This window comes from Mandrillus leucophaeus, unplaced genomic scaffold (assembly GCF_000951045.1).
Source record: "Mandrillus leucophaeus isolate KB7577 unplaced genomic scaffold, Mleu.le_1.0 Scaffold315, whole genome shotgun sequence".
Lineage (NCBI taxonomy): Eukaryota > Metazoa > Chordata > Mammalia > Primates > Cercopithecidae > Mandrillus > Mandrillus leucophaeus.
The window spans coordinates 1569873-1584105 of NW_012103310.1; the positions used below are offsets into that span (position 1 = coordinate 1569873).

A 14233-nucleotide genomic window follows, 5' to 3' on the forward strand; every position below is an offset into this window, starting at 1 on the left:
GTTCCACTTCATCCTTCTTTATTTATAAAATATGAGAAATGTTTAAAAAAAAAAAAAAAAAGCTTCAAACCAAAACCTAGAGAGCAATGTACTAAAGACAGAAGATGGTCAAGTTGTTGGATAACTGAACTTTGCTTCCCTCTTGTCCCCCCGCCCTGCCCCACACCCCTGTTATCTTCGCAGCCAAACCCAGGAAAGGACAAGAGGACTTATGAGCCCAGCTCTGCAGCCCCCGTGGCCAGGTCCTCCCAGGGCCCACCCTCGGCGGTTGTTGCACCATCACCCAAAACCAAGGGACAGAAGGCAGAAGATGTCCCTGTGAGGGCTGTATGTATAACTGTATAGTTTTGTTTTTTAATGAAAAATAAGAAGCAAACAATTTTTAATCCATGATTTAGCCCCATTCATTTCTAGACCTAATTAATTTGATCCTAACATTAGAAACTGAATTTCAGTGTACTTGAATGTGTCCAGTTAGAGCAATCACTGAATGGCCGAGGTCATGGTCTCTGCTCTGACTGACACCTTGGGTGCCCAGCATGGAGAGAAGCTGCTGCACATGAGTGACAAGGGTTCTGACCACTTTGGGGGATCTGGGTTCTCTCTCTCTCTTGCTCTTGTTTTGCTGCAGATGGTCAAATACATGAACTTTGCACATCCAGTGTGGTATTTTGAACAGTTGGGGAAATAATTTTTGAATAATTATCTTCTGTGTAACCATGGCTTTGGAATTGCACAGATCGGTTCCATCACTTATTAGCAATGAGCCCACGTCCCGATGCTTGCCCAGACTGTGGCCTGGATCAAATGCTGCTCTAGGATGACTGGGTCAGCTGTGTGCTCCAGAGAGCCTACTTGCTGTCCTTGGCCGCCTCCTCTAGTGCCTGAGAAGGGACACTGGAATGGGCTACACTTGTCTGCAATTCTGTGTAGTGATTTAAGTTGTTTATTTTCCTTTTACACAGTAAGAATGTTTACATTTACATAGAACATTTCATAAAATACTACAATATCTATGATATGAATTGATAAGGCAATATAATTATTTTAATTTATAATAAGGAAAGTGAGGCACAGAGCGCTCACATAGCTTGCCAGCGTTCACTTGACTGTTTGAAGACCGGAGGTAGCTCAGAGTGGGCCTTGCGACCCGTGTGTGCCCTGTGTAATTCTCTCGTCCTCACCACCAGGACTGGCTGACATTGGAACCATGCAGTTCCATGGTTCCATGGACCTCAGGGGTGGCTGCAAGAGGGCCTCTAACCTGTGTGGCTCGGGGCCGGGGGCTCTGGATGGAATTCTGGTGTCAAGCAGACACCAGAATTTTTCTTTTTGTCCATCTCTGGTGTCAGAGTATAACCAACATCCACAGGAGGAGAGTTACAGGCCCCATAATCTTCTCAGCAGGGAGCCAGCGGTAGGAGATTGCACAGAGAGTACTGGTTTGCTAACTTGAGTTGGCATTGAGTCTTTTGTAAACTTAGGTTTTTATTCCTCCCATACGTTTTCACTTTCTACTACCCTTTGGAAATTTTCCACACCGCATACACTCAGCTCCAGAGGGTCTCGGCCCCACCCACACCCAAGTGAGGGAGCTTCTGAGCATGTAGGGCATTCCTGCAAGACCTGGCTAGAGTCCCTCCTCTCCCGGGGATTTCCCTGATGGGTCACGTGCACTGTGGTTCTTCACCCAGGCAGAATTCCCAGTCACACGTGTGGGTGTGCATGCGCACAAGTCAATGTGTTGTGTGGCCACACCCACCCCAAGGTAGACCGTGATCTCCTGGAGAAGAGTTCCCTTTTTGCTTCATGATGGATGTTTGTAGTAATGAAGATATAAAAGCTGACTTACTGAAACTTCACCAAAGTGTATGAGAAAGAAAAAATGTATTCAAGCTGGGACCTAATTTGATAACCATAGTTTGCTAAAAGTATTAATTTTTAAATTACAAAGTATTACATACTCACAATAGAAAATACAAATAAAAAGGGCATTTAAAAACCCACCCTGTAACCAGTATTACCACTTTGATATATATTTTTCTAAACTCTTGAATGCATTTATATGTGAATTAGTCAAAACTGAATATGCTAGTCATACTTTGTTCTCTGAGGGGCTGGATTTTTTGGTTGTTTTCCTTTTTTTTTTTATTGTGGTTGTCCTTTTTTTCTTTTACTTAGAAATATACTGTGCCCATCTTTTCTAGGAAACAGAAAACTGTCAAGTTAAGTGTATATTTTTTTCAAACTAAACCTGGCTCCGAGCTTTGCACTGGGCATTGGAGAGGCCTTCACTGGCTCTTCCCCGGTCTGGCACTTCCTCTTCTTCCCTGACCCTCGAGTCATGGGCAGCAGTGGAGGGGCATGAACCCTCCTTCTGCAGCATCTGTCCCATCTCCTCCTGGGCCAAGTCATGCCTTGGGAGAGACAGCAAAACCCTGGACAGCAGTTCAAGGTCTTTTCCGTCCTCGGGTGGTGCACCCAGTACTACTCCCTGAACTTGATCCCACTGCCAGGGCTGCCCACATTCGCCCGCTCCCTCAGCAGGGGTTTTTAGAGCATGAGTTTGGGCTAGGTTTTCCACCACCTGCTAAGGACCCAGATGGGACTCATTTTGTGCCTTCAGGGTGCTCGGAGTTAAGAGGCAGTGAGCTAGAATAGAAGTTAATGATGCAGTATAGGGTAAGTGCTGTGAGAACTGTGCCTGGAGTCCCAGGCGACACTCCGGTCTGCTCTCACATCGAAAGCACTGTCTGTGCTCACCAGACTGTGAGCTGCTGAGGCCGGAGCCCTCCATTCATCTCTGCGTCCAGCACCCCACACCGTCCCTGCCCATGGATGTTTGCCGGATGAGCCATCCGTTTGTTTTGATTTGCACAAGTAATCCATGCTCATAGAAACTAGGAAATAGTAAAGAAAAAGATTAAATCTCCCTTACCCTGAGGCAACCACTGTTAACTTTGTCTAGGCATGTATGTATACACGCAGCCTCTTTATTAAAAAGTGAGTTATATATGATACATGCTGTCTTGCTAGCTGCTTTCATTCAGCAGGCTTTTGGGGCCAGCTTTCTATGTCAGGGATTATGGGCTTCCGTCATGATTTCCCTTTTGGCTACACAATAGCCCAGTGTGTGGATGTGTTGGAATTTACCACCCTCAACTGTTAGATGATTAGATGAATGATTAATTCACACCATGCCATGTGATTATCCCGTACTGTACTTTAAGTATGGTAATCTTCACCTGGGAATCTTTTAGCCACATAAAACAGTTTTTTCTCTGAGGCAATTAGAGCTTTAAAAGTATACTTTTCTTTTTGTATTTTTATATTTTTTCTTAAGAAATGCTACTAAAAAATAAGTTGTTTCCTCAGACTGTTTAGCTGTAATTGTGAATAATTTGCCACCCTTTGTGGCAGAAGATGTTTGAAGGAAGAACTCTTGTCATAAAAACAGCTGTCGTTATTCTTTATTATTCAGGTGTGTTTGTTTCCACAGGCACCGGGTGCAAGTTCCTGTGAAATATGCCACGAGGTGTTCAAATCAAAAAACGTGTGTGTGCTCAAATGTGGGCACAAGTATCACAAAGGGGTAAGAGCTCTTTTTGGCCATCCTTACAGCACGCATTGGGACCATCAAGTATTTTCAAAATAAGAAAGGAATTGTTTTCTAGTCATCAGTGTTTATTGTGCTGTCAAACCATTTTCTTTGCAAACCTCCCATGTCATTGTTCAGTGCCTCCCTGTCCACACACTAGCGCTGCCGGAGGGGCAGCTTCACAGACTGTCCTTCCCATCCCGTGTGGGGAGAGGGGAACGGCAGCTCCAGCCACTTGTTGTTGCTGAGATTCAAAGCAGTATTGGTTCCTTGAAAGGTGATTTCTTACACACCTGACTAAATGGAGAAACAGTGAAACCATTTTTTTGATTCAGTGTAGTATATAAAGTCAATTTAACAGTTATTTTAGAGGAGAAAAACTAAACCTAGCTGTGTCCCTTCTGCCTGACCTGGGGACAGTCCTGCTCGTACCATTCTGGGATCTGTGTGTGAACTATCATGGTGTTCTAGGTACCGTGAGCATTTGTGTGCACCCCTGCTGCTGGGTTAGAACAGATCAGGTCTCTGCCATGGGGATTTACTAATCCCTTGGAACGGGATCAATACAGCATTCTCACTGAAAGGAGTTGAGACCACTTGCCGAGTCTCTTTGGTGTGGTGTGCTTCCTTTGGGTACAGGGTCTTATGTCTGGGCCGGCTGACTGTCCACAGCCTCTGCAGTGCGGGCAGCAGCAGCAGGAGTATGGCATGCGGGCTGGAGGGCTGTTCCAGAGCCAAGGGCCAAGGCCAGGCCAAGGGATGGGCTAAGAAGGAGTGATTGGGTCATAGGGCTGAGAATGCCAGGCTCTGGAATTTGGCGCAGCTGAAGTGGAAGAGCCGAGACTGGAACCAGGGCTTAGGGCAAGGCCACCCCGAGGCCAGGTTGGAGGCCCGGCACTCAGGATCTGACCCTGAGGTGGGATGGTTTGCAGCTGGGGCTTCGTCCACACTCTGGCCGCAGCGGGCATTGGTGTCCCTGAGTATTGGGCAGCTCCAGGCCCAAGAGACCAAGGGCAAGTGAGCCACGCCTGCCAAGAAGCCCAGCAGCACAGGGGAGCTAGGCTTCCTCGTGGTCCTGAAGGCATCTTCTGATTTTGTTTTCTCCTTTTCAGTGCTTTAAGCAGTGGCTTAAAGGGCAGAGCACTTGCCCGGCCTGCCAGGGTCGTGATCTCCTGTCAGAAGAGTAGCCTGCACTTCTGGAAGAGGCTGGCCCGGTGAGAATCAGGAGCCGCCTTCCTGCTCCTCTAGGTAGTCACACTTCACTAAAGCGTCATCCACCAGTACTGGTGTTGAATCGGAAGAATGACAATTTCCTGCCACCACTGGTGTAAAAAACAAACATTTGAAGACCCTTGTGCATTGTGTGTCACAAAGCTAAATACATGGAAATCGTTAATATCGTTGAGATTAAGTAATTTCCCCACTCTGAGTGAATACTTTGATGATGGCCAAGCAGTGGCTAATAAAATGATGGCTACCACACTCGTGGGTCGCTGGGGCTGCGCAGGGCTCTTTGAGGTGGGTGGCTTCTTTTGGAAAGTACTGTGAGCGCCTCGAAGCAGTATTCTAGTGATAAGAATTCTTAACGTGTCCAAGCACCCCACGTTTGTTCCCCTTTTGTGTTTGAAAAACCTTTCCTAGTAGCTCCGCAAGAGAGATGATACTGACTTTTTAAATTTTTTACAAGAGTCTGTATTCCTGAAAATATGCCTATATTTTTCTTCAAAGATTCTGCATTTTAAGAATGGACATAAGCAAACTACATTTTAATAATTTATAGGTAATGTTAAAATATTGGCTGATTTAGACCAAAAGATTCAAATCTCCTCTTTGTGAAATCCCATCTGCATTTGATTTTTTTATTATTTTATGTTCCTCCAATAGATTGTTTTAAGTGTTTACTTTTCATCTTTTATAGATGTAATCTGATTTTCAAAAATCATTAACACTTTTTGATTAGTATCGACTAAGACTTTTTCCCCCTGGAATGGAGGCTGTGTGTCCATCACCCCAGCCCCCGGTTGGAGCCTGCTCTTTGAACTCTGCTGCCCTCCTCAGCAGCTTCTGTCCTCTTTCATGAGTCAGCCAGCAAGTGCTTGGGATCCACATCCAGCCGTGCTGAGCACACAACAGGCTGTGTGTGGAAATGGCCACCACCCTTCTCCTTCCCCACCCCACCACAAAAAGAGAAGCTGTGTCTTTAGACAACCCTGAGGTGTCTGTGTTACAGTCGCTCTGTGTGTGACATTTGTGTAAAGTATGCATGCAGTCTTATACTGTGGCCTAAAACAAAACTGTAACTGCATTAGAAACCATGAAAAAATTAGATACTGTTTTGTGTTTTATACAGTGGTAAATATAGAACCATGAATTCTGGACACATTCCATTTCTATCCAACATGAAGGATCAAAAAATGTTTTTCAATGTGTTCTTTGTTCCACTGGATACTTGGAGTCATGAGTTTGTGAGCTGATTTGGTCACCTTCCTCTGCCTTTATTCACCATGAGTTCTGATGTCTTAGTGACTTATTTCGTAGAAGCTCACGCCCTAGTCTGAAACATTCTCCACGGTGGCCCCCAAAACATTGTCCGCATATTCGTAAGAATTGAGCGCTATGGGTGTTAACATGCATAAGGATCAGTTTGCAGCAGCAAGTACAAAAGAAGAGGAACATCGTCCAATGAGTGTGTTTTGTATATAACTTCAGATACTTGTGAACATGCCTTATATTTGTCCAACAACTGTCAGAATAAAGAACATTCTAAAACGAGAAGTTCACTGTCATTCTTGTCCATTCTTTCTTAGATAATTTAAAAAATGCATTCTCCTGGAAAACTTAGGACATGTATGTAATGCTAACATTTTAAGAGTGCTTTCATCAGGAAAGAACAGCCACACCACGCTGTCTGAGGAGTCTGACCAGGGATCTCAGGGCGTTTTAGGGCCTGGGCCAGAACTTTCCTTTGTGCCTGCGTAAGATCGACTACTTCAATGTATGAATGGCATTCACACAGAGACGACAGAGTTTACTTCTTACGGCCACATTAAGGGAGTTTTCATGTGAATACATACAAAGATGTTGAGATAAACTGTATTCCTTGGTTTTTTTTTTTTTTTTTTTGAGGCATTTGTGGATTTATGGGCCGCTGAGGCTGTCGATGGGGTTTCCTCTTTAGGGGGGGCTTCTGGGTGTGCTGAGCACTCAAGAGTTTGAAGACAGCGCATTTTCACAATCTGTGTTCTGTTTATTCAAGTGTATTCAAAGTATTATCAGTACAAATTTTTAGTCTGATGGCATTTAATTTAAAGCAGTGACTATTCCTTAAGAATTTAGATTAGTTTTCCCTGCTGAACTGCTTAATCTATGTTATGAGTAATGGATAGCCCGGTATAAAATTGAAGTGGTGCCCCAGCAATGCAAAATGTCACTACGGTTTTAAGACTACGGAAGTGGCCCCACTTAATAGTGATTTTGATTTCCAGAGTTTGTTACCCATGATCAGCCGTTGTCTGAAAATAGGCGAGTACAGTGCAGTACAATAAGATATTTTAAGGGAGAGAGACCGCACTCACATAATCTTTATTACAGTGTAGTTGTTCTATTTTATTACTAGTTCTAGTTGTTCATCTCTTACTATGCCTAATTTATAAATTGAACTTCATCATAGGTACATATGTATAGGAAAAAACATTGCATATGTAGGGTTTGGAATAATCTGTGGTTTCAGGCATCCACTGGAGGTCTTGGAATGTATCTGCCATGGATAAAGGGGGGGTGTGTGCGCGCGTGCGCACGCACTGGCGGCAGGTGGTTAAAGTGATCAACACACTGCAGACTGAAGCAATAAAACTATTTTAGAGTAGTTTTTGTAGATGACTGGAGAAGGGGATTAAAGGAAACAGTGAGAGACACAATAGCAAAGATGGACGTTCCTTCTGTCCGCCTGAGGTACTTACTCGGGAGGCTGAAAAGCAGAGGCCATAAAGTGATAGGATGGTTGGTCAGAATGAGGACCAAAAACCATCTGTAGTATGACCTCATGAAAGAAATGGGAAATATGTTTAGGTATTTGAAACACTTGTGCAACACACTTAATTGAAAGAATAATTGTAAAAATAATTGGTCATCCATCATGTCTAGTTCCTTTTTATTTTCTTCACACTGGTGTGACTGGCTGAGAGGAGAGGTCCGCATTTGGTCACCATATACCTTATGTGCTTTGCCGGGAAGAATGGGCAAGGCCTGCCATAGGCACCACTGAAAACTGGTTCATTCATTCAGCAAGTGTGCACTGAGTACCTACCACGCATGCGCTGGGCGCCAGGCTAGATGTTTTGATACAATAGTGAAGGAGACAAGGACCCCATGAAACACGTCTTTCAGTTGAGTAGACACCAACAAATACATAAGGTAGCTTCAGGCAATGAGAAGGGCTCAGAAGGAAAAGCTGGGAAGGTATACAGATGAGTAAATTCCTGGTGAAGTGCTCAGCACAGTGCCTGCACACAAACTCATAACTAACACTCAGATTAAGGGCCTGGAAATTGCACGGGGAAGAGTAAGGATGGTACAGTAGGAAAGCCTCCGTTAGGTGAGGAACTCCACTTCCTGCACTTCCTCAGTGTGGCCTACACTGGAACACGATCCAGTGGTGAAAAGAGCAAGAAGAAATCAAATCACCTCAAAGTCATTTTGGAAAGTAACAGCTTTGTTCCTGAGATCTCCCTGAATTGACTTCAGGAATATCGTGATTCTACAGCAATGGATCATTTCACCTTTTGGCTTTCCCAGATTACCTGACTGAGCAGTTTTGAGTCAACATTTCGTATCCAGTTTGGGTTCAGGATCAGAGCCCTGTGGTGGGCTCACTGGGAGGTTGCCCTGGAGTATTGGTGTGGCTGGGCAAGGCTCATTGTAGTGGAGGTGTGTAGTCCAGACTCCCTGGCTTAGGGTGAGAACTGTTCCCACTTACTCCATCATCGCCTCCACATTTTTTTTTTTTGAGACAGAGTCTCACTCTGTCACCCAGGCTGGAGTGCAGTGGCACGATCTCCACTCACTGCAACCTCCACCTCCTGGGTTTAAGCAATTCTCCTGCCTCAGCCTCCCGAGTAGCTGGGATTACAAGTGCATGCCACCACAGCTGGCTTTTTATATTTTTAGTAGAAACAGAGTTTTATCATGTTGGCCAGGCTGGTCTTGAACTCCTGACCTCACGTGATCCACCTGCCTCAGCCTCCCAAAGTGCAGGGATTTATAGACATGAGGCACTGCGCCCAGCCCATCGCCTCCACTTTATACTGTCTCTTCCTATTCTCCCTTTAAAGGTGAAAAAAGATAAATATTACTTAGCAAGAATACAGAAATTAAACAATTTAAACTAGAAAATCCTAATGAGTCATCGGTCAATCAAGTCGGATTGGTAAACCATCAAGGCAAAAAAAAGACTTTTTAGCTACTTAAGAATAATAATTTGGGGGCCAGGGCCTGGTGGCTCATGTCTGTAATCCCAGCACTTTGGGATGCTGAGGTGGGCAGATTGCTTGAGCTCAGGAGTTCGAGACAAGCCTGGGCAACATAGTGAAACCCCGTCTGCAAAAAATACAAAAATTAACTCGGCATGGTGGCACATGTCTGTGGTCCCAGCTACTTGGGAGGCTGAAGTGGGAGAATCACTTGAGCCTGAGAGGCGGAAGTTGCAGTGAGCCGAGACTGCACCACGGCACTCCAGCCTGGGTGACAGAGTGACCCTGTCTCAAAAAACCAAGAATAATTTGGGATTTCCATATGAAAATAAATGAAGCTTGACCTCTCACAGCATATACAAATGTCAATTTCCAATGGATCACAGTCCTCAATATGGAAAGCAAAATAATGCAGCTTCTACAAGAAAACAGACAGTCTTCCTGCCCCTGGAATAGGCAAAGATTTTAAGGAAGCACTAGCTCCAAGAATGAAAAGTTGATAAACTGGATTTTGTTGCACTAAGAACTCTTAAGTTTCCATTGAGAGAGTGAAAAGGCAAGCCATGAAGTGGAAGACGTTGGTAATCCACACCTCCAACAAGACTCCTCCAGAATGTACAAACAACTACAAATTCAACAAGAAAAAGATAACAATGTATTAGAAATAGGCAAGAGATTTGAATAGGCACTTCACAAGTATCCAGATGGTTTGTAGGCATTTGGATAGCCACATTTGTTCAAAATCCATCACCAAGGAAATATAAATTAAAACATTGCTGGCAGGGTGATAGGGTTTGGATTCGTGTCCCTACCCAAATCTCATGTCGAATCGGAGGAAGGGCCTGGTGGGAGGTGACTGGATCATGGGGACAGATTTCCCCCTTGCTGATCTCATGACAGTGAGTCCTCATGAGATCTGATAGTTTAGAAGTGTGTGGCATTCCCCCTTGGCGCTCTCTCCTGCCCCCATGTAAGTCATGCTTGCTTCCCCTTCACCTTTCTCCATGATTGTACATTTCCTGAGTCTCCCAGCCATGCTTCCTGTTAAGCCTGTGGATCTGTGAGTCAATTAAACCTCTCTTCTTCATAAATTACCTGGTCTCAGGTAGTTCTTTATAGTAGCGTGAGAACGGACCAACACACGGTATTTTAAGTTGTCTTGAAGTGTCCTGGTTCTAGCAGGTAGGACCCTGTACTTAGCAGGGACCTGTTTTGCTGTTCTCCGGGGCATGGGTGAAGGTCTGGGGTGTGAGAGGCTGCAGTGAGCTGTAATCACACCACTGCACTCCAGCCTGGGGGATAGAGTGAGACCCTGTCTCAAAAAACAACAAAAAAATACACTTACATCAAAAACCAACGTACTCCTGATTACCTCAGCTTATTATGTTGGCATTATTGAGGTCTATAGTATCTGTATGGTGGAAATACCATATAATGCAACTCTTCCCAACTCTGTTTAGTGGGGTCACACTGGTAGCTTGAAATCAACCACTGTTGGAGTACTTACACCACAGTCATTGGCAAATGCTGCTTTGCTGCCCTGAAGAAGCTGGTAAAGCCTGGAGTTCTGCTGGTCTGATGGTGCTGGAGATGTCCTTGATACCTTTCTCATTTCACATTTGAAATGGTGATTCAGGCACTGAGCAAACCCTGCTGGGATGATTTCTGCTGAGGGGGCTCCTTCCCACTGCTCTTTGGCAAGGGTCCTCACTTCCCCTGCCACCGCCTGGCCTTGCCCAGTTCTCTGCCGTCCTGGAAAGGAGACACTGCTCTCTGCAGCGTCTCTGCCCCAGAGACAGGCCGAGTCTGTCACTGCATCGGCCTCTTAGCGGTTCCTTGGGAGCCACTCCCAGCCTTGCCACAACAGGTCCTGTGCTACGAAACACCAAGGAAGGCCCCTTCCTGCTTCTGGCCAGGCCCTGCCTGGGAGGGTGCATGTGAATGCAAAGCAGGTCTGTTTCAGGAGTGCCCAAGAAGCCACCGGGAGGACACCTCCACACCAGAGGTCACTCATCTTACCTCCCAGAGGAAGGACCAGGGCCAGTCCCTTGGCCTTGCCAGGAGAGCCTCCGCAACGAGCAGCTGGTATGTGTTACAGGGCTCCTGTGGCAGGCACTTCAAAGAGACAAGCTTGTTCTCTGTAACATGTGCCTTTGTGTCAAACAGACCTGTCATTGTTTTCAACAAATACCTTGGGGCTCCAGTGCATAAATACCATTCTGGGCTTTTCCCCCACCCTCCATTTTTCAGAAGTTATGTATAAAGGCATTCTGCCTAATTCCTTCAGTCCTCTATTTCAGTTTCTGTTTATTTGGTGTGATAGAAAGCTCTTAATTTAGATCTCCCCACCGCCAGTTCCAAGAAATCTGCCACCAGCTCCAAGCTTCATGTCCTGAAGTGCCACCTCATTCCCGCGGGGTGAGCCAGCGGCCTCTGAAAAGAGGAAGCCATTGAACAGATCACACTGTGCCTCCTGCCGCTGGCTGCCGCCCCAGCGCCAGCAGGACTCCGGCTTTGATTGGGGCCTCATTGGAGTCCACATTGCTTTTGCTTCCAGTTTCCAAACTGCCACCACCTCGAAACTGCCAGACCTTTGAAAGCTGAGGCATAGTGCCTTACCCCTTCCTTCAGAAGACTGTCCAGCTCCCCTCTCCTCCCTCCCCGACTAGGGACCTCTCCTAGGGGAGGGGTCTGGTGTCCTCAGCTGGCTCCTCTCCACCTTTGCTTCTACCCGGGGGCTTCAGTACATCTGGCTTTATCTCCGGGGTGAGCCATGCAGCCCTGGTCATCTGGACGGGCCACTGAACTCCGCACATTCACCTGTTCACTGGCTCATCCATTCATTCATCCGGTCTCCCATGCACTGCATTGTTCTAGGTGCTTCCATACAAAGGGGGACAGAAGAGACAATGGAAGGCCTCAGCACCGCAGGAGGGGAGACGGATGTCATCTACAGTCGCACAATACATGGGAGGTCACGGGTGATCCCGGGGAAAATGGAGCTGGGAAGGGGATGAGGGAGTCTGTTTGTCTAAACTTGACCCAGGTTTAGACAGAAGCCAGGGACAGCATCATCTGAGTGCAGCCTGAGGGACGGGGGAGGAGGTAAGGGCAGGGGGCGTGGGCAGTCAGGCAGAGAAGCCAGAGGAGCAATGCCTGGCAGGGTGTTTCCAGAGCCCGAGGAGGCCAGAGCTGCTCTTTGATTGGGGGATTGCACAGAGGTGGAGATTCCCAGGGGGCGGATGGGGATGGGAGGGGGGTAGTAGCCCGAGCCTGGCAGCTCAGGGATTCATCCGGCAGGCAGTGCAGCTTGTTGATCAGCCTCATGAAATGCTAGTTCCGCATGTGGCCTTAGACTCTGGGGACTTGGTCTGGGGCCAGGTAGGGGGCATTTCTGATGCGATGTCACCTGTGTTACTCTATCCATCAGGGCCTGATGGAGCCCCTGCTTCCTCCAACACCCCCACCCCCTTTCTCCCGTAGCTTCATATTGACCTAGTCAGGCCTGCCAGTGGGTCTACCCTGCAGAGCCATGGGAGCACCCATGGATTCCCCAGTCCTGGCCCAAGCACCTGCCCTCACTGCTACCCGCCCCAGGCCATCAGCCTCATTCTCACTTGACCTCCTCACACCTGGTTTCACTGGAGCCTGAGCCAGCCCCGCAACCCCTTCCCAAGCTCCCATCTCCCCCTGCCACAGCCTTGCTCCCTGCAGCAGGGACCTCAAAAGTTAGTCTCTTGGAGCACTGAGATTAAATGAATGTGCCTTGCACATACTAGTTGCTCAGTAAACACAAAAAAACTCAACTCAGGCTCCAGAATAAGAGCCACACCCCAAAAGCTGGCTGTGGTGGCCTCTGAATCTGAATTCCCACCTCCATGTGACCTTCCTTAAGCCCCTCACTCCAGCCCTGCTCTTCACCATCTCCCAACATGATATTTACTAATGGCCATTTCAGGTACTATGTTACCTGTCCACAAACATTGCAGCATTTAATTTCCCCAAGTACCCTATGAAGCAGAGATTACTCTTGCCTGCATTTTACAGACAAGGAAATAAACCTGAAAGGTTAAGTGATTTCCCCAAGGTCAGGTAACTGGAAAATGTCAGGATTTGCACTTGCTAAGCCAATTCTCTCCTCTAGCCATTCTGCTTCTTCCCCTTAATACAAAACCCACTTGTCCCCCAAGGTTCAGCTCAGGTTCCCATGCCAAAACAAAACCTTCTCAGGCATACAGGCAGCAAAAGCCTTGGAACCCCCATTTACTACTGCTCGCCCTCATACCACGGCTGCAGTGGGTGTCCCCTTCATGTTAGCTCATGAGGCTGATGCAGGGCAGGTGAGACACAAAATCGGGGCTTAGCCTGGGAAGGTTCTTGGCTTCACCCTGGAAAGGATTCAGGGGCAAGCTGATGGTATTAGTCAGCAACTTTTACTGAAGCGGCCGTGCATAGCAGCAGCAGAGGTGCTACTCCCTGCAGAGCAGGGCTACCCCATAGGCAGTGCATCCAGAGTAACAACTCAGAGGCAGTGCTGCAGTCCTATTTATAGCCATTTTTAATTATATGCTAATTAAAGGGCAGATTATGCAGAAATTTCTAGGAAAAGGGTGGTAACTTCTGGGTCATTGAGTTCTTGCCACAGGGAAGGGGAAGTAATGTCCAGGTGTTGCCATGGCAATGGTAAACTGACAGGGCACATGAGTGAATATGTCTTATGGACAGTTGCTTCTTTTTAGTACTTTATATATTCTAGTACAAATCATTCGTTGGATGTGTTTTGTAATTTTTCTTCAAGTCTGTGGCTTGCATTTTCATTTTCTTAACAGTATGTTTTAACAGTCTTTTGAAATTTTGAGGAAAAGTCTTCAATTTTGATGAAGTCCAATGTATTTTCTTATTTTTATACTTTGTTCTTTTTTATTTAAAAAAAATCAGCAAGGCTGGGCATGGTGGCTTATGCTTGTAATACAGTACTTTGGGAGGCCAAGGTGGGTGGATTACTTGAGTATAGGAGTTTGAGACCAGCCTAGGCAAAACAGCAAGACCCTCCCATCTCTTTTTCAGAAGAAGGAGAAGGAGAAGTAGGAGGAGAAGGAGGGGAGGAGGAGGAGGAGGATAAGGAGGGGAGGAGGAGGAGGGGAGGAGGAGGAGGAGGAGGAGGAAA

General features: G+C 46.5%; 1 protein-coding gene and 1 long non-coding RNA gene across 2 annotated transcripts in view; both read left to right on the forward strand.

The window, feature by feature from the left end:
- The window catches only part of TTC3 (tetratricopeptide repeat domain 3), a 158420-nt gene extending 152646 nt beyond the window's left edge, over positions 1-5774 (forward strand). Inside the window, 3 exon segments of the mRNA XM_011987753.1 lie at positions 184-327; positions 3500-3592; positions 4711-5774. Coding sequence (XP_011843143.1) covers positions 184-327; positions 3500-3592; positions 4711-4785 — 312 coding nt within the window. The 3' untranslated portion in view covers positions 4786-5774.
- A 6017-nt stretch (positions 5775-11791) lies between these two features.
- LOC105545004 overlaps positions 11792-14233 on the forward strand; it is a 12743-nt gene continuing 10301 nt past the window's right edge. Inside the window, exons 1-2 of the long non-coding RNA XR_001006854.1 lie at positions 11792-11832; positions 11944-12047. This is a non-coding gene — a long non-coding RNA (uncharacterized LOC105545004). The remainder of the gene's footprint in view (positions 11833-11943; positions 12048-14233) is intronic.